At 32.4% G+C, this 24,973-nt stretch overlaps 1 protein-coding gene across 1 annotated transcript in view; it reads right to left on the reverse strand.

Annotated features, from left to right (window-relative positions):
* Positions 1-1,223: 1,223 nt before the first annotated feature.
* The window catches only part of LOC129950419 (uncharacterized), a 144,650-nt gene continuing 120,900 nt past the window's right edge, over positions 1,224-24,973 (reverse strand). Inside the window, exons 10-11 of the mRNA XM_056062361.1 lie at positions 2,322-2,487; positions 1,224-2,217 (exon numbers count right to left, since the gene is read on the reverse strand). Coding sequence (XP_055918336.1) covers positions 1,481-2,217; positions 2,322-2,487 — 903 coding nt within the window. The 3' untranslated portion in view covers positions 1,224-1,480. The remainder of the gene's footprint in view (positions 2,218-2,321; positions 2,488-24,973) is intronic.

The raw sequence follows: 24,973 nt of genomic DNA on the forward strand, positions 1-24,973 counted from the left end.
AGTTCATGTAGAGAAGTTGGGTATCACCTTTTGCCGTAGCTGTAGTGACCAAAGAGAAAGTGAAACCATAATCCATTTCCTCTGCAAATGTCCTGCTTTGTCCAGAACGGAATGCTTTGGAAAACCATTCTTTCAGAGATCATTTCAACATTTGCTCTAGCATGTATGGTCTAGATAAACCCCTAAATATTTCACACTCGAATCCCATTTGACATTAACACCATTAACAATAATCTGATTACTGGGGAGATAGCAAAACTTTCTTTTTCGGCTGAAAAAGATAGCTTGTAATTTCTCAGCATTCAGCTTAATTTTCCACTTTTGATAATAATGCATCATAAGTTCAAGTGCATGTTGTAAATGTGTCTCAATGTTGAGACTAAATTCATGCGATGAAAAGATGCCAGTATTATAAGCGAATATGGTTATTTTACATTCTTGCAGTTTGGGAATATCAGATGTGTAGATGTTGTATAAAGAAGGACCCAATACTGATCCTTGCGGAACACTTGCATTAACATTATAAGAAATTGAAGGACAATTATTAACATAAACACTAAAACAACGGTTAGAGAGAAAACTTTGACAATGTTCACATACTTTTAAAATTTGATGAGAAGTGCTGTGATGCATCCTAAATCAAAATTGTTCATTTGAAAAAATATGTAAGTTTTCAACGATTTGCAAAATTTTACATTTAACAGATAGTTGTATGTATTTAGGTACACGAAAAAAACTTAAAAAATTATTATGCCTAAAGAACGATCTTATACAACCAAAAATCACTATTTTGACGTTTGATAAGATTTTTGGAAAAATCCAATTAAAATATCACTACCAATTTTTGAGTTATCACTGCGCCCAAGCCTCTTCAATCCTGAAAGCAATAATTTGTCGGTACTAACCCTTATTTTATTAATACTTACGTTCATAACTAACAAAAGTTTCAAGAATGAAAATACAAAAAATACACAAATATTTTTTATATATTTCTATATTTTTCAATGCATTTGCCAAATTTACAATTGTTTTATTATATTTAAATAGTATACATTATCTTAATTTTAAGGATCCATCTTATGTTTCTAAGCAGAAAAAAATATAATGATAAAGTTTAGTTTTTTTTATAAAAATCTTCTTAAATTAAAATTTAACTAAGTTATAATAAAACAAAAATACAAACAAAACTAAAAGAAAATACATTATTTATATGAACTGGGGGTGATTTTACTACAAAAATTCATATATTTATAAGAATCACATTGAAAATTGTCATCAAACTTTTATCATCTGTACAAGGACATAATAATTATTATTCTTAGAACTAACAATAAAATATATTATTTTTTTGTTTTATTATTTTCTTTTTGTAAAAATATTTTTGGGTGATATTTTTGAGCTGACGCACTCCAAGCACAAACACAAAAATAATAATTAAACTTGTTTTTTACTTATATAAAATCCTTATTCTAAAATATTATTACACTATTGCGAGTCCTTTGTTAATGCTTTCCAAGTGTTCCTTGGCCTTAATGCGGAGCGTAGCTATTGAGTTCGACCGAATGTCTACGGAATTTCCAGGAGCATTTCCATCGGCATCCTCGCCACAAGGATCGATTTTTAACATTTTTCCCGTTGCACTGCCAGGACTACTCATGGACAGCGAGGATGTGGAGAGATTCTGCGGTGAAGGTGTCATAGTAATGTTACTGTGGGATGATGGCGACTGAGCCAGAGGGGGCAAGGAGCTGCTGTTGCTGGTGGCACCACCCGGTTGAAGCATAATCTGTGAATGCGGTGAACCACTTGCGGCTGCGGAAAGTAAATGGGGAGAACTACGCGATGACAATGAGAGATTCTGCGGTGGACCATTGTTATTGTTGCTATTAGAAACTGCTCCTCCGTTGACCATCTGCGGTGGAGACGGCAGTCGCAGATTCGACGAACCCATTTGTGGTGGCATTGTGACCAAACTTTGTGGCGAAATACGTAATCCTTGCGGTGGTTGTGAAAGGACGCTGGAATTTGAGCCCATTGGAACTCCTGGCGGTGGCGGTGGTGGTGGCTGAATAGAGCCACCCGGATGTGGATGATGATGATGGTGGTGATGGTGATGGGACATTGCTGCCAAACTACCCATGGTCAAATTGGACGGGGCCAAACTAAGGGGCGGAGTTAAATAGCTTGGATAGACAGTCTGCGGGTGTGAAAGAAAACCTGGACGGATGAGAATAAAGAAATGCTAATTTTAGTCATAAAATGTGCCAAACTTAAAATCACAATATTTCAATAATTATAAGTGTGAACGGTGTATAATTTACCTGGCAGCGCTGAGAGGAGTGGTGGTGATAGCCATGGATCAACTGGCATGCCGGAACTGTTGCACGATAAACGATGGGGAAGCTGGGAGAAATGTGTGAGTCCTAGACGCAAACTTTCGGATTTCTCTTGACGGCGCCATTTTGCTCGACGATTTTGAAACCATACCTTGAATTAGAAAAAACAAAAATCTTATTATCATAACGGTTTTTGAAAATTCGTAAAATATAATATTGAAATTTTTTTCTATAAATATCAGTACGCATTTTTAAAAAAGCAAAATACTCAAAATCAAGAAATGTTGGGATCCTAGAAAAGGGCACTTTTATTTTACTGATTAATTTAAGGTGTCAAGAAAAATGGATGATTGTTCAGTAATTAAGAGAGAAAACGTAACGAAAATTCGGCTGACCACATAATTATTTAGCTTTTAAGTGATCTGTCTTTATTTCAAAGCAAGACAATTTATAACAAAATTTTTTTCCTATAAGAGGTTTTATTTTGATATTAACAAAAACGAATGCTTCTCAAGAAAAGTCAATAGATGTTGATTTTATCATAAAGAAAAATAAATGCATTTTACATTGAGAAACTTTGGTAGCCGAAAGACCGCAATGGCTACGGTTACATCACCACATACTTTTCATGCAATTTTCCAGCACTAATTCTCACATATGTGGCTGTATGTGCTCGAAAACTTTGAAAAACAATTGTCTTCCATTGGAATAGACTTTTTCTTGTCGTGGTTTTTGATAAAAAAAGTGTAGATCTCGGTAATCGATTTTCTTTACCTCTTGAAGAAATAACACGGTAAAGAAACTTTGGTCTTAAAATTGCTATTTTTTTTTTTGCATAGAGACATGTGCTCACACTAATTTTTCAAAACTTTGGTCATAGGATATCAGAGCTTAGTAGCACTATCCATTCACCGTAACAGTGGGAACAGCCTTATTTTCGGATAAAGAAGGTAAAATAATTCCGTTGCGCTATCTAACCATGGAGAAGTTGAGGAAGAAAAACTTGTTCAACTATCAGTCTTTGACTTTTTGAGACCCAAAGGAACCAATTTTACTTTTTACCCTGCCTTTGAGGCTTAAATGGGCCTCATCACTGAGGATAATTTTTCGTTAAAAATATGGATCATTTTGATGCTTTGTAAGCCTTGTTCCAAAGATGGACAAGGAAGCGACAAACCTGGGGCTTTGTCAAGAGTGCGGGTTATACCAGCAATATTTTTAGGACTTCTTAAGCGAAGGGCTTCTGTTTTGATTTTTCATTTCGGCGGTCGAGTGCTTTATTTTTATTGTGAATTCTGACAAGTTTTAATGCGTTGTAAAAGTATTCAAAGATCAAGTTTAAGTAATAGTGCAATTTTTCTTTATGAAATTTCTAAAAAGGACAACTTCAAAAGCTAAATTTGCCCAAAGAGTGAGAAGTTCAAAATGAAACTTCTTATTGGAAAAACATTGATTTAGTGATTTGAAACTAAGCCTTAAGTAGGGAAAAAAAGCTTAGAAAAGTTAAAATGAAGTAAAGGTATAAGAAGTGAAAAATGAAACAAAAAATGGTTTGAATTTTGCTCAACTATTCCATGGTCAAAATCTGTAACTCGATACATAAAATGATAGGGACCTGAATTTAATATTTTGTATAACCTTCAAAAGATGACATATTCAATTATGAGAACAATTTTAAGGATTAAATTTTTAATTTATATCTCAAGAAAATCAAAAAATATATTTATAGAAATGTCACATTTTTTAAGAAACATAATAAACAAAAAAGGGTACAAAGACCCCATTCCATATAATCAAATCATTTTTTTTTCTACTTAATTGATTTATTGAAAAGTTTATAGTTCCATTTTAAGTATATAATGGTCTTCGTAATTTTGAATGTCCATAACACAACTTACATATCCTTCTAAACTTTCTTGTGCATAAGAAAATTCTGTAAACTTCATCTTTTGAGTTTGAAAATATTCAATGTAAGCCCATCTAACTCTACTGTAACCTCTGCTCCATTTCTCTCTTGAATAAATAGAATCCGACATTCAAATTAACTTAATTTACAAAAAAATATACCAATTTGAACTTCCGTCGTATATGTCAGGCGCATCGTCATCGGCCTTTCCTAAGAAGTTCGGAGTGCGGTGGAATGAATATCTCAAGATAGGTATGTAAGAAGGTGCATAAATAAATTTACCTTAAACGTCCACATAATCCAAAATAAACAAAAATAAAATACCCCCCTCTTCCAAACACGAAGAGAAAGAAAGACAAAAAATAAATATCCATTGCTTATACCTTCTTCAATTTTATTTTGTATTATTTTTATATTTTTGAAAAAAATAAAAAAATCAACAGAGAATACCTTCCAAAATTTTCCTTGGGAGACTCTTGTGTCAAAAGTCAATTTTCCAATTTGCAAACTGTCAAAAACATTTGAAAAGCAATTTGTGTCCCCGGGTAAAAAGTTTTCCAATAAAATCCCCCCACAAACGAAAGAGATGGCGACACTTAATCACATTCATTCAACCTGATTGGGGGTGGTGGAAGGTTGGATGAGGGCAGAAGCGAAGGAGAGAAGAGCATAAATGTAGGACGTGGGTGGTATTGGATAAAAGGACGACTTTATACATTGTACGAGTATATAGTATTTACTATGTATGTATGTGTGTGGAGATTATTTGAAAGGGAATTCCCATTAAACTTGGTCCTACTGAGGCTGGCAAATCTCGTCCTTGCGTCGTTGAGTCGTAGTTCGTTGTTGGCCGTCGTGTCGTCCCTTTATAAACGATAAACCCCAATCTAAACCTAAATGGAAATTACAAAATTGATTTCAATGATTCAATTAAAGGGAAGCGCAAATACCCTACACACTCAAAAACACACACAGACATTTTCCCTCTCACACAACCATACACAATTAGACTTAAATAAATAATCCTGTGTACGCAATACACACTCACACATCAAAAACAAGAGGCAGCGTGGCGTATACTTAGTCAGAAAAAAATGGAAGGATTCGATTTAAAAACATCGTGGTTCGGTAAAAGGTTTCAGTAGACAAACAAGAAGAAGATAAAACAAAAATTTATTAATTAAACTTGAAACTGTTTGTTATGGTGGGCATAGGGTCGGATAGGGTAGGATCGGGTCGTGTATGGGGTGGGTGGTATGATTGACGAAAGGTCGAGGTGCTGTTGATGTTGATGTTTGCGTTGGTATTTGATGTTTGTGTGTTGGAAGGGATTCTTTTATATGAGTTTGGGGGTTGTGATGATGCTGATGATGATGCATAAGTATTTGTGTTGTGAAGTGTTGGTAAAGTAGATAGACTGATGGTTTAAAGAAAAACCGAAGATAATTAAATGCGAAAAAAGATCAAGAGATGAAACTCAATTAGCAGAAGCTTTAATTAGAATGGCGATGGCGACAATAAATACATATATACATACTTTTATATATGTAGTGTAGTAATGGCTATGGTTTCTTGATGGGTGGTGGCAAAAATATATTTACTTAAGTTTTATTTATACTGTCAATGATGTGGGGGTTGTAAACAGATGAACAATTGAATTAATTTGGTAGAAAATTTTATATATTATATTTGTGTGGTTACAATTTACTTCAGTAAACGAACAAGCTTTGGTATATTTTTCCGTTATACAGACATTTTTTAAGTAAAAGTACTCATGTTGATAAATTGTAGATTTATTAAAAAAATACAGAAAACGGTATGGTTTAAATTATTAAAAAACGATGGTTCATACGGGTGTATACGTGTTTTTTTTTTTAAATAAAATTGACAAAGTTATAACTGAAGTTTTTTAATTGTAAATATTGCGCGATGTTTTAAGGTGAGTAGAATTTATTTTACGTAAATATTTTTAAAAGCAGTAAAGATATCTAGCGAGGATCTGTCAAATTTTTTAAGAGTATTTCTTGTCATGGAAAGTGCTTTCTCAAAATAGCCGTTCGGATTTGGCTCTAAACTGTAGGTCCCCTCCATCCCTGGCAATAGTACTCGCACATAGAAATGATTGAGGCCCTGGTTATTTATTTATTTCAAGACATCGGCTTTAAACAAATGTTGTCTTGCAGATAGAGACATTCAAATTTGCAGAAAAGACCTTTATAAAAAGCTCAATAAGAAATTTTCTTTAGAAAAGGTATTTCAAGAATAGGCTGGGTCGCAGTACTGTTAGCTTCCCATTCGTACACGTGTGATGACATTTTGAAAAATCTTACAAATTTTTAATTGAAAAATTTTATATAAGGTACAAACATTTTTTGAAAACGGTTACTTAATTTTTTCGAATTTATACAAACTTTTTATATCGTCACAATGTAAAGGGTTTTCAAACAGGGACTGCTTGATTTGACAGATGGTGGTGGTCATATTATTTCTTTTACTTTCTGCCAAAATATCTTCTTTTAATAAGTCACTGAAGACAAATCATTTATTAATTGTAAGATCGTCGAGCAATACGCGACTAGTCGACTGCCTAGGAGCTGAAACCAAACGACCATGCGGATCGTCTGTCGTGTGTACGCTCATTGGTTTTTGAAGCACTTGGTGCGTACTTCTTCGAAAATGATGATCACCGTCAACGGCGATCGCTAAAGATATATGATCACCAATAGCTTGTGGCCTGAAGTAGATAATATGGAAACTGAAGACATATGGTGTCACTAGAATGGAGTTACATGCCACACAGCTTAAAACACAATCCATACTCTGTGCGATCATTTTTATGTCATGGTCAACTCACGACATGCCTAGTGGGCGTATATTGGCCACCAAGATCGTGTGATTCGACTTTTAAGACTTTCTCTTGCTGTTCTTTTTTTAATAACCTTCAGTCAAATGCAACCTGATTTTTGCGTCAAAGTTATCTTGGCGCCTATTTTAACGATCTTATATTTAACACACTACTCCCTCCATTATTCAGAGTTCTATAGGTTGTTTTGCTTGACGAAGGTGCTTTTAACAACGTGGACATATCTGCACTAACATCTCTAAAAGTAGAGAGTTCGCTTGGTGAGTTAAATCATTTAATGCCGACTAGCAGAATAAATAACTCAAAACTGGGGAACTCTTCTGCTAGAAGATTCGTTTGTAGAATGATACCGCAAGTTGGTGCTCTATCCCATCTCTTCTGGAACTTAAAGTTAAATAGAATCCTAACTGGTCTGGATGCGGAGGGTTTCAGAGTGATTGCCTATGCCTTATCAGTTTCAGGAAAGCATCTTAACACCTTAAAATAATTCTTACAAAATGCCGTCGATAGATGGCTGATCAGTGTGGACTGGGTGTTAACCCACACAAAACCTACATTACATTTCACACTACTCTGCACATAAATGTACAGAGTAGAGAACACAGCACCTTGAGCAACTAGACTATGTAAGGTGATAACAACACAAGACATTAAAACAAGACAGAAGGACAGAAGAGAAAGAACAACAGAAAGAAAGAACACATGACAACAGCACGCGGTAGGTTTCGAGACGGTCCCCCATCTTTCTACTAACCACGCTCACTGATGCTTGATTTCGGTGATCGATGGGAACCGAAGCTTTATCAGTGACTAGGCCGTTGCCCCACAAAACCTAATTATGTCTATTTTCGAGGAAATACAAAATTCCATTTGTTAACCCTTCCTATATTAAGTGAATCCACTTAAAGTTCTCAGACGAGGCTTAGTATCTGTGTCTTATTTTATATAGACAAAAAACTACCTTTTAAACGCAATGCACTAGAAAGTGTGAAAAAATCTATTGTAGCTATGTTGTCCTGCAAAAAAAGCTATTAGTAATAAATGGAGCTTACAACCCCGAATTACGAATTAGCTGTACCCATCGGCAATTAGCCCGATTTTAATATACGGTAAGGCAGTTTATTGGACTGTTTTAGAAAAAGCTATAAACCGCGACAAAATAAATAAAGTCCAATGTTCTGTTCAAGCGGATAGCTCCGCACGACCCCATCTGCAGCACTGGACACCTTACTCTTCCTAACACCTCTTGATATATTTAGCAAATATATTGACCACTCCTTAATTCTTAGGTATTTAGAATCAATTCTAAAGCACACAGATTACACCACACCCAACAGCAATTCGACAAAAGTTTCCATATTTCTGTACCTTCAAGATCTTTGTGGGATTATAATGTATTCCTGGAACAGGAGTTAGTCCACTTTTAAACAGTCGTCGAAAACGTGATATTAACATCTGATAACTGTATTTTCTCAGGTAGTCGGGCCGCTATCAAATCTCTGGACTCTGTCTCTACAAACTCTTTAACAGTCCATAACTGTCGATCATCTCTAATGGAGATGGCACAACAGTTTAATATTCCCCTTTGCTGGGTGCCGTTCCATAAAGACGTTCCAGGAAACTGTAATGCACATGGACTCACCAGGAATGGTACAGTACAACCCATCATTCTACCACGTTTGGCAAATGCTGGTATGCCAATCACTACATGTTAACTATTGCTAATGCAGGACGGAATAAAGAAGGCAAATACCAGGTGGAATAGCATCATCACATGTCTGGTCACAAAAAACTTCTGACCTACACTAGATCTAAAACGGTCAAGGTGTTATCTCCAAGCAGATCGCATATAAGCTCGATAACCGGTGTCAAAACCGGGCACTGTCTAAGAAGAAATTCAGGCCACGGGACTATGCGTATTCTCAAACGACTTTTGCAGAAGCTGTATGGATAATGAAGAGGAGGAAATAGTTCTTCATCTTCTCTGTACATTTCCTGCGCTAACTCAAAAACGCAAGAGTTACCTAGGAGAATTCTTCTATAACGATCTTAATGATCTTTACCATATAGGCATAATCATCCTCTCATATTTTGTAAGGGATTCAAACTGGTTTCATTGAGCTTAGAAGAAAGCCTCAAAATTCATGTGGTATCACAATGAGCTATTAAGCTGACCTAAGAGTTTCCTACTCCATCACGGGAAGCCACTTTACCCTTTACCTGACCCTTTATTCAATACAAAATCCCATTGATTGGGCTTTTAAATAAAGAAAAAACCTAGAAAACCTAGTTGATATCTATGTTAAATCATCCGCCTTTAACGGAAAACCCTTTATATGCCTTAAAATGTTTAGAAAAATCCAATCGACTGTTTTCTTACAAACAAATTAAGACTTAAAATGAATTCATCTTATGAAAAAATATTAACAAATATTAAAGACCATATTTCCACAGACCATTAACTTAAACTTCCAGTTTTGATTGTATACCTTTTTAAGTTGCTTAAATGACAATTTGGGTTATAACAAAAATATACCTAATTTCTAAGTTTTTAAGGAAATCAATGGGAATGTATCAGAGTTGGTGATATCTCTTTTTTACATTTCATTTAAAGCACTATTATTGAAATCATAGTTTAAAATCTTAGCACTACAAATATTTTGTCAAATTGAGTTCAAAAAGTGTTCCGAAATTCTGCCATTTTAGACCAAAAGAGACCTTGAATCAACCAATTGAATTGTCCTTCTTTTAAGAATCAAAATTAATTCTCTCAACCTTAAATTTATCCATTTTTCAATCGAATATTAGCTTTTTGTCACTTTTTGCTTTTTTTCACTATGGTTAGCAACTTTCTTGCTCCACTGTTATTGGTAAGAATATAAAAATAAAAAACAAGTAAATAACCTTAATAAAATAAATTAAATAAAATCATCCTCTGATGGTATTGTGTTGCCCTTTTCGTCTTTGTCATCATCAAACCATCAATATAAAAGAATGAACCATCACTTCAACCCTCATTACAATTTATATTATAAACATAAACATAAACATATACAATCAAGTCATATAGCACCTTTCTTCATCAACTTTGTCACCGTAAAAGGAGCTTTAATGGCAAAATTAATTACACATAATTTGCAAGATTAATAATTACGATATAAACGACGACAACGAACGTAGACATCGTCGTCGTCGGTGACGAACGAGATGGAGAAGGCGACATTATAAGGACAAACAACATCACATTATGAAGCTCAGAATTATCAACCATTCCCATACCTCCCACCATCACCATTTCACCCTCAAGAGCAATGCGCGATGCTAATGAAAGGTTGTGTTAAGTTTCAAGAACTTTTAATTAATTTTTCGGGATGGGAAAATTACTGTGTATACAGTTTATTATAATTTGTGTTCATCTTTCGTATTTTCTTTTTTCTTTTGCTCGTTTTTCTTTTCTCAGTGTGCAAGCATCATCGTCGTCGTTTGGGTAATATAACGGTGAAGGACGATTTGAAGACTTACGGTAATGAGGTTTAGGGATTTTTTCTTCTTATTAATTAAAACTTTCAATAAAAAAAATTATTATTTTCAAAGAAAGAAAAAATTAGAAAAAAAGAAACTTTTTAAATTTTTCAAATTAATTAGGCGCTGCTTAATTAAGTTATTTCGTCATTAATTCCAATAATTGTGTTGGTATTTGGTTGGTTGGCCAGAGGAGAAGGGATGCTGACACAGAGCATACTTCGAAACAAATCAAATGATTTGTGGTAAATTTGTGAACAAATTAACAAAAATACGGCAGGAAATTCATCTCAACCCTTGTCTATTGAAAAAACAAGCTCTTCTATTTCATATCAAACTAGAAATTTAATTATGCCTGCCGTGCTTCCTTCTGTCGAAAATCCTGCTGCGTGCAGCAAAAACAAACAAAATCTTAATTAGAATTTAATTGTTTTGTATATAGAATGAAACATTTCTATGTGTGTGTTTGAGTATGTACATGTGTAGGATGAAGGCGGATAATGGAGCTCATTTACATTGATTACAGCACATCAAATCACCTCACTCACATCTATTAAATATATGCGTGCATTTTATGTGAACAACATTCTGTGCTACCATAGATAAATATTTATAATGAAGTGAATTTGTTAAAAGGATCGAGCAATGCGTCGACGACAGGACGAAGAACGTTCTGCAATGCGGGAGGATAAATTAGAGCTTGGAGGTTGGGTTGATTATTTTCTAAAATAGGTGCGATGGGGGTTTGTGGAAAAACTATAATCGCATTTGGGTTTAACATTTTGTGTGGCTTGCCTGGATTGTGGTTAAGTCTGTTGTTCATTATTTAATTGAGACAAATTAAATATAGGTTCGTTCGTTCGTTCAGCAAATGATGGAAAGCGGTATTTTGTGTTGTCGGAGAATTAATTAAATATGGCAACCTCGTTAACTTTATCATGATAACATGATAAAAAAATAACATAAATACAGAACATTGTTTATGTTGCACGCATTCTACATCAGTTTAATGTATGCAGAAAACCAAAGCAGTCTGATAAGTGCAGTGTTGGTATTTAAAATAAAAATATCATCAGGAAGCTTAGCTGATCAATATAGATATAATAGGTTTGAAAGGAAATATTAGTGTAGGGATATAAAAATACAGTGGAAGGGTTTGATAGATTTCAAACTAATTAATTAATTTTCGATACATTTTCTTATAAATTTAAGTTCCAACTTATTCCATTCATATGAGGAAACTTAGAAGTTTATCATTTTAATTATAAAATAGAAAGGTCTTAGATCTTTTTTTGACTTATTAGCTAAGAAAATTTATAATTACAAATATTTGAGGTTGAAGATTGAATGAACTTAGAAATATGGAAAAAATGGTACCTACTTGAAAAATTGTTTGGTTATTTTAATCACCTTTTTGTTTGTTCCAAATGATTCTGTAATGTTCTATCAGGAGTGCTTATTCCAAATTAACTTTTCTGAAATTATGGAACTATCGAAATTGCAATAGAAGAATGTGTTTAGCAGATGCTGTCTTTTTCAGGGTTAATAAACTCTTCAACAAACAGAACTGTTAAGTTTTTGAATATCCACATGAATCAGATAAGATCACAATGTTTTTGTAAAAATTCACTGTTTGATTCATCGTTCATAGTATTTTTTTTAGGGAAGAGCGATATAAAGAAGTTAGAAGATTTTCACTATTAACGGTCAGTGATATTTCTAATTCAATTCCTTTTTAACCGAAATGATGATAGTGTCTATCAAATGGCAAACGTTTGTGTTAGATCTAAGATGAGTTATTTAATATGTTTAGATAAGAACTGCAGCGTAACTTTCAGCTACATGAAAGGTTTTTGACTTCGATCTTGTCAGAAAATTTATTTGGAAATCCTTAAACTTTTTTTTGTACACTTCAGAATTTCAAAAGGTAGTAAGCTTATAGCAAGCGTCAAACTACGATCAGAGGCTCATCATAAGTGCATGTGTTAGTTGTTAGTAAAAAATAATACAATTATAGCCTAACGCACGCACAAAATACAAAACATAATTAACTATGTTAACAGAGAACAGAGCCATGTTGCTGTTCGCAAATGAGGCTCTTACTAAAAAATGCAACACTTTCACAAACAACTTGTTCAAACACTTAAGGAATGCAAGAAAGCTTTGCAATGGGCCTGTAGTAACTTATATCTGACTAGCTACCTTTCTTGAAAATTTGTGTTATACATGACTTCTTCCATACACTGGGAAATTTGTTTCTTTTTAGAGAAAGTTTGAATAAGAACGTAATGGGTTCAACTAAAGCATTACTACACTTTTTTAATACTATCGGGGGAATACCATTGGGGCCAGCTGAACACTCTTCATTCAACGCAAACTTGGCATTTCCGAAACAATTAACTACCTTTAGAAGTTTAATATGAAACTTTCAAGATATTTTTCAGTGAAATTCGTAAGACTTGAACGAAGATCGCAAACGGAATAAGTGTTCTAAGAAAGTATTGGTGCACAATTACTCCATTTTATTTAAGAAATCTGATTTCACAAGATTGTAATACAATAGCTCTATACAAAAGTGTTAGATCGAACAGGTTTGGGATCAAAGCAAAATTTTTTTTACAAGGAGTGTGGTTTCGTCTACAATGCAAGTAATATTAGAACTTCAAACAAAACTACAAATTTCTAGAAAGTACCGAGAGTACAAATTTTGACGATTAAGTACAAATGCAGATCAAAAATGCAAATGTCAGTCTCTGGGCCTATCTTACTATTTTTTTATTCGTTTTTTTCTAAAAATGCCCAAAAACATTTGCAAAAGTTTATTAGGTATGTTGTTATCAGAAAACTGTGTTCAGACAAAGATTGAGAATCAAAATTTTACAGAAAAAAATGCAGACAAAAATTACGGACGCCGAAATGTTTACTATAACTTTTGAACGATACCAATAAATGCAAAATCTTATGAGTAGTATTTTCTAAAAATCATATATTTCTACGATTTTTAGGAACATTCCTAAGTAAAAAAATACACGACTTGTGCCAAAATCTGATCTCCACTGATAACTTCGCATTGGTGCCTTAGAAATTTTAGAATGATAATTTGTTTAAATACAATTTTTTTTTAACAAAAATGAATACAAATGCAAATCTATGCAAATAAATATGTCAATTGAATTTTTAAGAAATTTTACTAAATGTTAACGAAACCAGTTTTTAAAAGTGCCTGGAATGCGACTAATTTCCATTCGTGCCCGTTTGGCGAAGTCTGAATTTTTTGATTTTTTTTTAATAAAAACACTTAAAATAAACAACAATAATTTGTTTTTGTCATGGAGACATTTTAGTTGAAAACTAATAATTTTTATTAATTTTGTATCCACTTTTCTAAAGTTTTTATTTCTTTTAAAAAAATTTCAGTTAGATTTTTCTAGCAAAATTACATAATGTTCAACAACATTTTAAATACTTTTCCTGTCAATACCTTCATTTATTCTCGACGTATTCAAGTTGAAAGTCATTTATTGACAACTTTTAGCAGTTTTTTTGTTGGCTTTTTATTTGTTATTAACAATAATTTCCCTTAAGACTTTTCATACAAATTTTACCAGTAACTGGTAAATAACGACTTGACAAAGTAGAACTCTCACTATGAACACACACTTTACTCAATGTTAAAGCATTCAACAAAAAGGAATCTTTATACTTATAACGACAATTTATTATGGATAAATACCGACAATTAATAGTTTTTACAATTTCATAGGATCTGTCAGTAAAATGATTGTTCGAAATGTCAAACATGCGTGATAAAATTGCCAGCAACGTTATTTAGCCCTTTTTAGATGACATATCAAATTCACATATATGTGGTCGACAATTTCTGCGTACTCCAATAAGAGATTTCATTTGGAATAACCCGCTTTTTCACTTTATGATTTATTTGATGCTGTCATCTAAAGACATTTGACAAGTTGAAACCAAACAATCACTGAAAACGGTAGGAGTATCAAAACAGCTTTTGAAATGTCACCATAAAAAAATAATTGTCATACCAAAGCAAGTTAAACCACCTACAGAAGTGACGGCTTATAGACCAATATCGCTTATACCAATTATAGCAAACGTTTTTGAAAAACTGCTTCTGAAGAGACTTAGCAAAATCATAGAAGAAATCCCGAACAATCAGTTTGGCTTTAGAAATAAACATTCCACGATAGACCAAGTTCATTGAATATCGGATGTAATAGAAAAGCTTTAGAAGAAAAACAAGCATGTTCAGCTATTATCTTAGATGTTGCTCAAGCTTTTGACAATGTTTGGCATGAGGGACTTGAATACAAACTGCAAAGGGATCTTCACAGACAGTACTTTGAAATATTAAAATCGTACATCTCAGACCGATTGTTTAGAGTAAGGTACGATCAAGAATGCTCGGAATTGAAGAAAATTGAAGCCGGTGTACCACAAGGAAGTGTCCTAGGTCCTTACCTGTATTTACTTTACACAAGGGACATTCCAGTTGGTAATCACACCATAATGGCTACTTTTGCAGATGATACCGCAATTTTGGTACCCGACAAATGTGTCTCTAAGGCAGCAGTAAAACTACAAAATGCCTTCGACACAGTGAGAGCTTGGACCGAAAAATGGCGTATCAAACTCAATGAAACAAAATCTTCACATATAAACTTTACAAATAAAAAGATAAACAATATTCCAATAATCATTAGTAATCAAGCTGTACCTTACGCCAATACGGCCAAATACCTTGGAATGACTTTGGATGCAAAGCTTAAGTGGAAAGAGCACATAAAAAAGAAAAGAGAAGAACTAAACTTGAAATATAGAAAAATGGACTGGTTGCTTGGTAACAACTCTGATTTATCAATCAAAAACAAAATAATGCTGTATAATCAAGTACTAAAGCCTGTTTGGACCTATGGAATCCAATTATGGGGCTGTACAAAGAAAACAAATACCGAAATCAACCAAAAATTCCAAAACAAAGTCCTTCGAGGAATAGTTAATGCACCTTGGTACATAAGAAATACCGATCTACATCGTGACTTACAAATAGAAATGGTTACAGAAGTTGTTAAAAAATACGCTGTATCGCAGAACCAGAGACTGCAAAGTCATACTAATTCTGAAATGGAGTCCGTCTTGAATATAAGAAACCATGTTCGGAGATTAAGAAGAACCAAGTCTCATGATCTTATGGTCTAAAAAAACAAGGGAAAGTATTAAAAGTTTAAGCTTCCCCCAAAGCGATTGTACAAAGTTAAGAAAGAAAAATATGAAGTCGATCCTTCAAGATTGGTCCTGATGAGGAGGTGGTTTAATTGGTTAAGAGTCCCACACTACTTGGTGTCGAATACTGTAAAGAGTCTTTTGAAGATTTCCTCCTGTAAAAAAAAACCGAGAACTGAAAAATTAAGTTGTTAGTTGAGTTTTTGTAAAAACCTGAGTTTTTTTCGGAAAATTATTTTTACCAATTTATTAAGTACTTTTGAAGTTAATTCCTCCATTTATTTTCGAAATATCCGAGTCGAAAATCATTCCTTACCAATTTGGTGTAGTTTTTATATGAAAACTGCCAATTGGCAATTGTAATATAAAATTATTTTGATCTTTAATTGTTGGAACTAAATTGTTGTTCAAGACGAAACCCAATTTTTACCAACTTTGAGGTGCATGTTAAGTTTTTATTTTAAGTATGATTTTTTTGGTTAACTTTTTCTAAACATTTAACTAAATGTCAAAAACATTGCTCTTCGATTAATGCAATTATCAATAAGAGACAAATACTTTAAAAATTGTTATTTAAAAAAAAAAAACATCAACTCTGTTTTTCTATTCTCTTTAAAAACCTTGGATCTAGATCCTAATGATCTTGGAAGGTCTAGAAAACTAACATTTTTTAATTCGACAAATCGGACTGATTACATTAACTTAGTGTGGGATGTCAACAAGCTTGAATCTAATATATGTGTTTGTTTCCAGGGTTTTTAGTCAGAAAGCTTTTTACTAAATCTAAGTAGATTTTTTGTCTCTTGCAGACTTTCAATGGGTAGTTAAAATTGATTCTTTTAAAAAAAATTAAAATTCTAATTTTGTTTCCCAAAAACTCAATGTTTTGAAAACAAGTAGATGCATTTGGAGTCTTGTTTCAAATCTATTTCAGTAAATGAATAATCAAATAATGTTTAATATATTCATGCAAATAATATTTTTAGTTTGATGTTTTTTAAAAGTATAAATGTTAATGGTTTTTTCCTTCATTCCATTATACTTCAATATTAACAGCAAGTTTTAACTCCTTTTAAATTTATAATTTAATTAAAATTCGTTACCATTTCATGGCATATGTCGCTCAATTTTCATCACCTAAATATTATGAATGTGTCAAATCTAAATTAAATTCTAAACTCGAACTGTCACTGTCAATCTAAAAGTGGCATACAATTTATTTAAAGTGCAAAAGCATAAAAACTAAAAGTTGAAAATGCCATAAGAAGACAACCCTCCTGTTTTTGCTATATACCTACACAATGTTATATCGTCCTTACCATATTATTAGGTTTAGGATTTATATAGCTTTCCGCATATGACAGAGGGGGTGTTGTATTTTGTTCATTTTTGTGTCACACAAAACATGTTATTCCGACAACTTGAAAGAAATTCTCTACAAATCAACATCAACTATACTAAATTTGTATTCCAGCATCCTTTGTCCATCCAATGAATATAAGTTTTGTTTACTGCCACCACCAGAGAACAGCAGCGCACAGCGCACACAGGAATCTTTGTCCTTGTTGTAATATAGTCGTTGTTGTTTGTTGCCGTCAACTTGGTTGTTAGTCGTTGTCCTTGTCAGGATCAGGCACGTGACCGGTGTTTAATTAGCCTCCTTAATAACTAGTTAAATCGGTAACAATATGCTTGATGTAAACATCCGCCACCGGCACAGTGCGGCGGCGGCGACGACAACAGCGACGTCTATGGTGGGGGATGTCAACGAAAGCAAACACACAAATAACATTCAACTCTCAACCTTTTTGGTATAGGAATCGGGATTTAGTCGATGCGGGTGCACATTTCGCATAAAACTGTAACATGATGATTAAAATAATAATTTAAGGAATTCACCTTGAGGCGATGTTTGTCGTCGTGCGTCGTTCGTCTCAAAGTCGGCGGCATTTCTATAAACGTCCCGTCCATCCCCTTGTAGTCGTTTCTCTCTATTTTTGTAAATGGCTTTGTCTGGATCTTCTGGAATATGAATACGTGTGAAAATCCGCTTCCATTTCAAATTTAATGGAAGCGCAGTTCATAAGTACAATAAGTACCCCTAAGTGAATCCCATTCCCCTTAAGCTATGATGACAACTCTTAAAAAAGGGGAATGAAAATTGTTACTCTCGGGAATCGGGATGCTGAGAGGGTTTCATCAGTAGAAGTTACAGCAGCGCATGGGGCCATGCGCTGTCCGTTTTCAAAAAATGGAGATGATGTCTGAAAGATGAATGGAAAAGGGCGTTTACATCAGAGCAGCCGGTGGCTGTACCTGATGGGGGTGCGGGTGAAATATTCTTTTGAAAGCTTTCTAAAGGTTCTTTGGGGAAATTTTATGACACGTAGAAACAACAATAATGGACACCAACACATTTAAACAAAATAAAATGGCGGTAGTTACACATAACTATAGTGAAAAGGAATATTTAAAAATAAGTCAAGTTTTCTTCATTTTTTACTGACAGCAATTAGCTGCATTTAAAAAGATATAAAATCTAGGACAGCAGCTTTAAATTTCTATCTCTGACCTTAGTTAAAGATTGGTATTGAAACTTTAAAAAATGGTAGGTATAAGAAAAATTGTAACAAATTTAAGAGAAGAATGATTTTTTATAAAAAAGGTTAACTGTCTTAAGTGGAGTTAAGATGATTTCTTTTTTTAAATGGTTCCTATGAAGATTTCCAACTCTGTTACCATTGATAGATGAAAAAAAATGAGATCATTGCGAAAAAACCATGGTCCTTAAAGGGAAAAGTTTACATTAAGTTTACATACGATGTTGTATCGAATAAAATAAAACAAATTTCAAAAGACTTCACATTTTAATCAATTTTCCAATTAAAAGTTTCAATTTGGGAAGCCCGCTATTTGGGCAACTGGTTATTTTGAATCTGTCATCTTTTGACATTGTGACATAAAAAACTGAACGTTTACTAAAAACGAAACAATACACGCTTCAAAAACTCATTTAAATGGTTAATACTCAGTACGAAAATGGTGAACGTTTTTTTATTAAGAATTTGCAAACCTAAGGACTTTTAGGTCCCCGTGATGCACGTTCTCTACCAAACATAGAGAAATTAATGGAAATTTGGATAAATTAGTCATGTGAATAAGAAATAAACTTTTTAAGATCAGTTAACACAAAAACTCAAACTCAATCACCAGCAACGTCGTAAATTCGCTGATCGGGTCCTTTTAAAAAACATAAAAATGATCTTCGGTGATAAAACCCATTTTCACTTCGTGAACAAAGTGAGAAGATTTGTCAAATTTGATACTCAGAGAATTAAATCGTGGTCATCCTCAACATGCCACTTTTTGGTTTGTGGTTTAAACGTGATGTCAGTGTGATTGGACCTATCTTTTACTTAAAAGTTAGGTTGGTAAAAATTGTATGGTGAATTAATTGCTCTAATGAGCTATGAGTAACTATTTCTTATGGTCGGAATTCATTAAATACAGAATCGATTAGAATTCAGCATGAGAAGATTCCAGACCATCATAATTTGTCGAGGTTGTAGTCACATCTGGCTACTGGTGTCTTGTAATTTAACAGCTTCAAACTTTTCTCAATGAAAGCATTTAAAAAATAAGGGATACGATTTCAAGAGCATACAACCGCAAGTTAGGGAAAAGGAACCATTTGGCTAATGTTCTTTAAATTTTTTAATGGAAAACCTTCCTTCTTACAACGAAATATAGATTTATTGATTTTACTTTTAAAAATACTCCTTTTTTATTAATATCAAAATAAAACCTCTTATTGGAAAACCCTTACCTAAAACACTACGGGACTTTATTTCTTGAATTTTTTTTAAATCACATTTCCAAAACGTTTTTTGAAAATCCAAAATAAAAAAATTAATTAAAAGTCCCTCTAGTGAATTGAAAATTAATCTTAAGACACTCAACAAATTTATAACGTGTGTTAGGGATTAATTTTTTACCCAATTACATATGCTCAAGTTGCAGCTTGAAAAGAACATTCCCAAAGCACACGTTTCTCATTATATTATAGCGATAGAGAAAAAAAAGATGTTCAACATTACCTACCAACTATCCTATCTTAATTCACCCTCTCAATCCTATACAATACTCGCATCTCTGGAAAAAACGGAGAACAAACAAAAAAAGAAATACAAAGGGATGCGCCCTAAACAAAAGGGATGAAATTGGATTCCAATCAATATGCGATGTATCTACGTTTACTTAAAGAGCTTATACCGCAAAACATCGTTTCTTTTATCTTCCTCATCACCCACATAAAAATTCACGGAAAATAAAGGACATTTGCGCATCATTATTATTATATAAAAACACACACAGGCACACATACAAAAAAAAGAACAACATCTACTCGAGATTACTCCTTTAAGAAATCTGGGTCGTGCTCTGATATAGAATGTTTATTTAATCCTTATTCTTACCTATTTGTATGACGATGATGAAGATGTTGATTGTTTATAATGAAGTGCGGTTAAATGCAAAGTGAATCCTTGATTATCTTACTCTAATTAATTGCGACACGATTGTGACCTTCGATTGCTATTTAGCGGTTTAATCTAAAGGAATTCACACAATTAGATAATATAGAATAATGTGGAGATGATAATAGCCGCATAAAGAAAAAGTCCTTCGGTAAAGAAGAAAAGGATACGAGTAAGCCATGGAAAGAAGTGTGTATATGGTTGTGAATATCGCGTTCTTGGACTTATTTCGAAAATCTTATTTGAGTTTCTTTTTGTTATTTGATATCCGATTTTTTTTCTGTGGTAATATGAGATTTTTTGTTTATTCTCAATCAAAGTTGTGCGATGGCGGCAGCCCTTTTTTAGTTGCTAACATTGAATAGAAGCGGCAAGCTTTATAAATTAAGAAAGCACATTTTCTTATGTAGGTACCTATTATATGGCGGTTGAATTATTGAATCTAAATTTTAGGCTGTTAAACTTAAAACAAATCAAAAATAGGTGAGTTAAGGTCGAAAAAGTTGATTGCTTTAATATTTGCTAATTTTCTACAAATTATAGGGCAATCTGGTAAACTAACACCAATCATCAAAACACACATCCCTCCCTATAAAACCACGAAGTACCTAATTGATTTATACTGATTTCAAAAATCATAAAGTTAGGGTGTTTATTGTTGATCTCAGCAGATGGCTAATTAACTCACCCTTTGTGGCGTTTCATGTCAAATGATTATTCTTTAGTGGCAGTGTAGTGCGTTTATAATACAAATTTTAGGAAATTCTGACTTTTAATTTGTTGAAAATTGCTGAAAACAAAAGATCACCTTTATTTCAGGGTCGTGTTAAAAATAAGCATCAAATATAATTGAAAAGACTTTTTTATAAATTTATTTGAGGGAATTATTATCCTACCTCCCTCAAGAATCTCCTTAAAACACGAAACAAAGGCAGTGGCATTATAGTCCAGGAAAATTAGATATTTACTTCAAAAAAATTTTAACAAAACTGAAATTAAAACTTAACTTTATTACGAAAGTTAAATGCAACTGACATTTTTGGAAAAATTGCTGTGCATTTTTGAGAAGATTGATATTTGATAAAATGCTCAGGCAATTTACCTAAGAACAACTTTTAGGTGGCAGTAAAATCTTCAATGATCCAATCAGATTCAACACATATGAATTGTTTTAACGATGAAAACCAATGATAGCTATAACTGGCCCCTTAATGGAGTTAAGTTATTTACCCAAAATTATATTTTTACAAGAACCTGTACGATCCAAACAAAATATATTTTTTCTTTACTGTCTCAAACAACTTCGTTTTTTTTTGAATGAAGCTTTTTTGAAATGTTCTTAAATACCTTAAAAAGAGAAGAAAGAAGAAGATATATCATGAGTATTATATTAGAAGTTATCACTTCGTTCTTGGTTGGAGTTAGCAGATCTGCCATTTTGGCAACATTTTGTATGAAATTTATGGTTAAAAGGTACTATAAAAAATATTACGACGAAAGGCATTTAAGATATCATTAAAAAAATAGCCCAAGACTTTGTTCGTCCATTCTTAACCCAAAATTAACTTTGGACCGCTATTCCTTTAAATTGAATTGATGAATAGATTTATGTACTTCGTATGTAACTAATAGATAATTGAGCTGTCTTAAAACTATTCTCATTTGAAGATTTTTTGAAAAAATGTGAGATATTCTTTCAATGTCAATTTTCTTCAGTGTGAAGTCCTCGAAGAAATCTCAGCTTTTTCGGATTTTTTATTAACTTTCCGTAAATATATGATATATAGGGTTGGAATTAATTGGGAAAAGAATATTTGGTCCAAAAATCGAAGTATCGGAAAATTAATGTCAGAAAGTGCAATAGGCAGCCAATAATTATAATAGAACTCCTATAAAACAATGAAGTAATCGATCTGATTTGTGGAATTAAATTAAAACTTCGGCATTACTTGACGATTCAAGGTCCCTTAAATATTTTTGAAATGTTTTTATTAAGATTGCTGTGTGGCTTGTATGTTCCTACATTTTGTGGTTCGTACGTTTGTTGGCCATATATCAAAAACCGTGAAAGATATCAAAAGAGGCAGAAATAACTATTAGGAAAATTAAGTAAGTAGTTTTTTAGTATAGCAATTTAAAAAACAGAGGCTGAGATGCGACCCACACTGATAACTTCCAATCCTGTCTGTCGATTTGTATTCCTTAAAAGGTTTGTAGGTTTTCATATTCTGTTAAAAAAGTTCTCAGTTGAATTATTCTAAAAAACTTAAAAAATTAGAAACAATATTTTGCATATGTATGAAGAAATAGTTTAATTTCAAAATCTTTTTTTGTTAACGAGATTTTTAGTCGTTTACCAATTTGTACCAACTTAAGTAGCATTTCCTAAAAAGTTTTTATATTTATATAAACAAATACAAATTGGATGAATGAAATTAATTTGAAATCAATACCTTTTATTGTTCACCGAACATCATTTTTACCAAATGTTGTATTTTGAAAAAACGGACTGAATGTCGAAAAAAATATTTTATGTGACTTAAAATAAGTGTTTAATTTTTGAAAAGAAGATTGACTCGAAAATCAATTTTTCCGAACATTTAGAGATGCTTTTTTAGGTTTTTATTTTAACTTTCAATTCGATTTTTCAAAAAACTTTACCGAATGTTGAAAACAATGTTTTTTCATAAGAAAAAATTAGATCTAAGCTAAAATCTCAAAGTTTTGAAAAAACATTTAAGTCGAAAGTCAATTTTTACCAACTTTGAGTAATGTTTTTTTTAGGTTTAGTTTTTAGGGTCAATTCTATTTTTTTTAAGATTTAAAATTAAAAAAACTTTATTTTTCGTTGCACAAAATTGTTTTGAAGATAAAATCATTTTTTGTTCTTAAAATTTTCGAGGTGAGAAATATTTTTTTCAGTTTTTTGAGGCGGTTTTGGTTTGTGAGATATTAAAGGTTAACCAACATTTTCACCACCAACATTTTCACGTTTTTTTAAACTGGTAAAAAAAAACACCCAAGCATTTTCTTGACAATCTTTTCTGCATCTTTCTGTATTATTATCTACTGGTTCTTGAGCTAACGTACGTACGCACATACATCTTTCTAAAAATCTTTTATTTCGACTCAAGGTACTTGATGTGTCGAGAAATATCAAAATTTTCAATTTGACAAATTAGACCCATTATACAATCACTTCCTATAGGAAGTTAAAAAAGTAACATATTTGTTTAACCCCAAAAATCCCTTGAACCAATAACGCAAGCGTTTCAATTACATTTTATATTAATTGTAATACCGAATCGGTAAGGTTTTGGAATAAATACAACTGATGTTTTTTTTATAAATCCAAAAAAATTATCATCTTCAAAATAATTGTATGCGTCAAAGAATAACATTTTTGACATCTGGTAATTTTGTAGGTAATTCAAAATTTAGAGACGATTTCCTTTTTGATTCGAATACCTTGGTAACAGGTTTCAAACAAATTTTATCTTCTAAAAACATTGTTTTAAAAAATTAATAAAATGTTCAGAAAAATGCAATTGCCATTAAAAAAATTGAAATTTAGTTAAGTTTATTCATTAAACAGATATTACATTAATCATCTTACAGACTATTTAAAATTAAAATTAAATTAAAAATTAAACAAAGAAAAAAAAATAAAAAAATAAATATATTTCAATTAATATATCGGAAATGGAACACAAGTTTATTTTTGAAGGTGAATCTATTAAAATGGAAGTCAAAGTCTATTACATTAGAGACAGAATTGGTTTCCCTAACACAGCGAGTTTTAGGTTCATTAACTACGTAATTAACCCTATGGTCACTTACGTGGAATAGATTATAATCTCTAAGTTGACGAGAAGGTATATTTAGCTCAATTAAAGATAGAAGGTATGGGCAGTTGATATGATGCGACAGAATATCGAGAATAAATAAAACAGAGGAGATTTTACGTCGATTTTCAAGTGACTCTAAGCCGATAAGTTTGCATCTCGTAGCATATAAATGAATTTCAATCATCCATCCAAGTTTTAATACAACAAACCTAGTGAAATTCTTTTGGACTTTTTCAATTCCTAATGAATGAATTCTTTAGTATGATTTCCAAACCACATAACAATATTCTAAAATAGATCTTAGGTATGCACAAAAAAGAGATTGAATAGTATAAGGGTCTGAAAAGTCTATTGAATTTCTTTTAATAAAACCAAGCATGGAGTTAGCTTGGGCAGCAATATATTCAACAAGTTTGATAAAATTTAGTTTGAGGTCAAAAACAACACCAATATCTTTCTTTTCATTGAATCTTTCAAGAACACAACTGCCAATTTTATATTCAAAGAAAGTAGGAATTAGGAGACGAACGATAGGATGAAGAACATTGATATTTTAATACGTTTATAGATAGATAAAGATATTTTTCCTGCACCATTCAATAAGTATGTTAAGGTCATCTCGCAAGCGGAGGCAATCATCAGTTTGTTTTATGCATATACAAAACCAAGGATCGTCAGCGAATAAAAGTCTAAGAGAGTTATGAAAAATATCT

The sequence above is a fragment of the Eupeodes corollae genome, chromosome 3 (assembly GCF_945859685.1).
Source record: "Eupeodes corollae chromosome 3, idEupCoro1.1, whole genome shotgun sequence".
Lineage (NCBI taxonomy): Eukaryota > Metazoa > Arthropoda > Insecta > Diptera > Syrphidae > Eupeodes > Eupeodes corollae.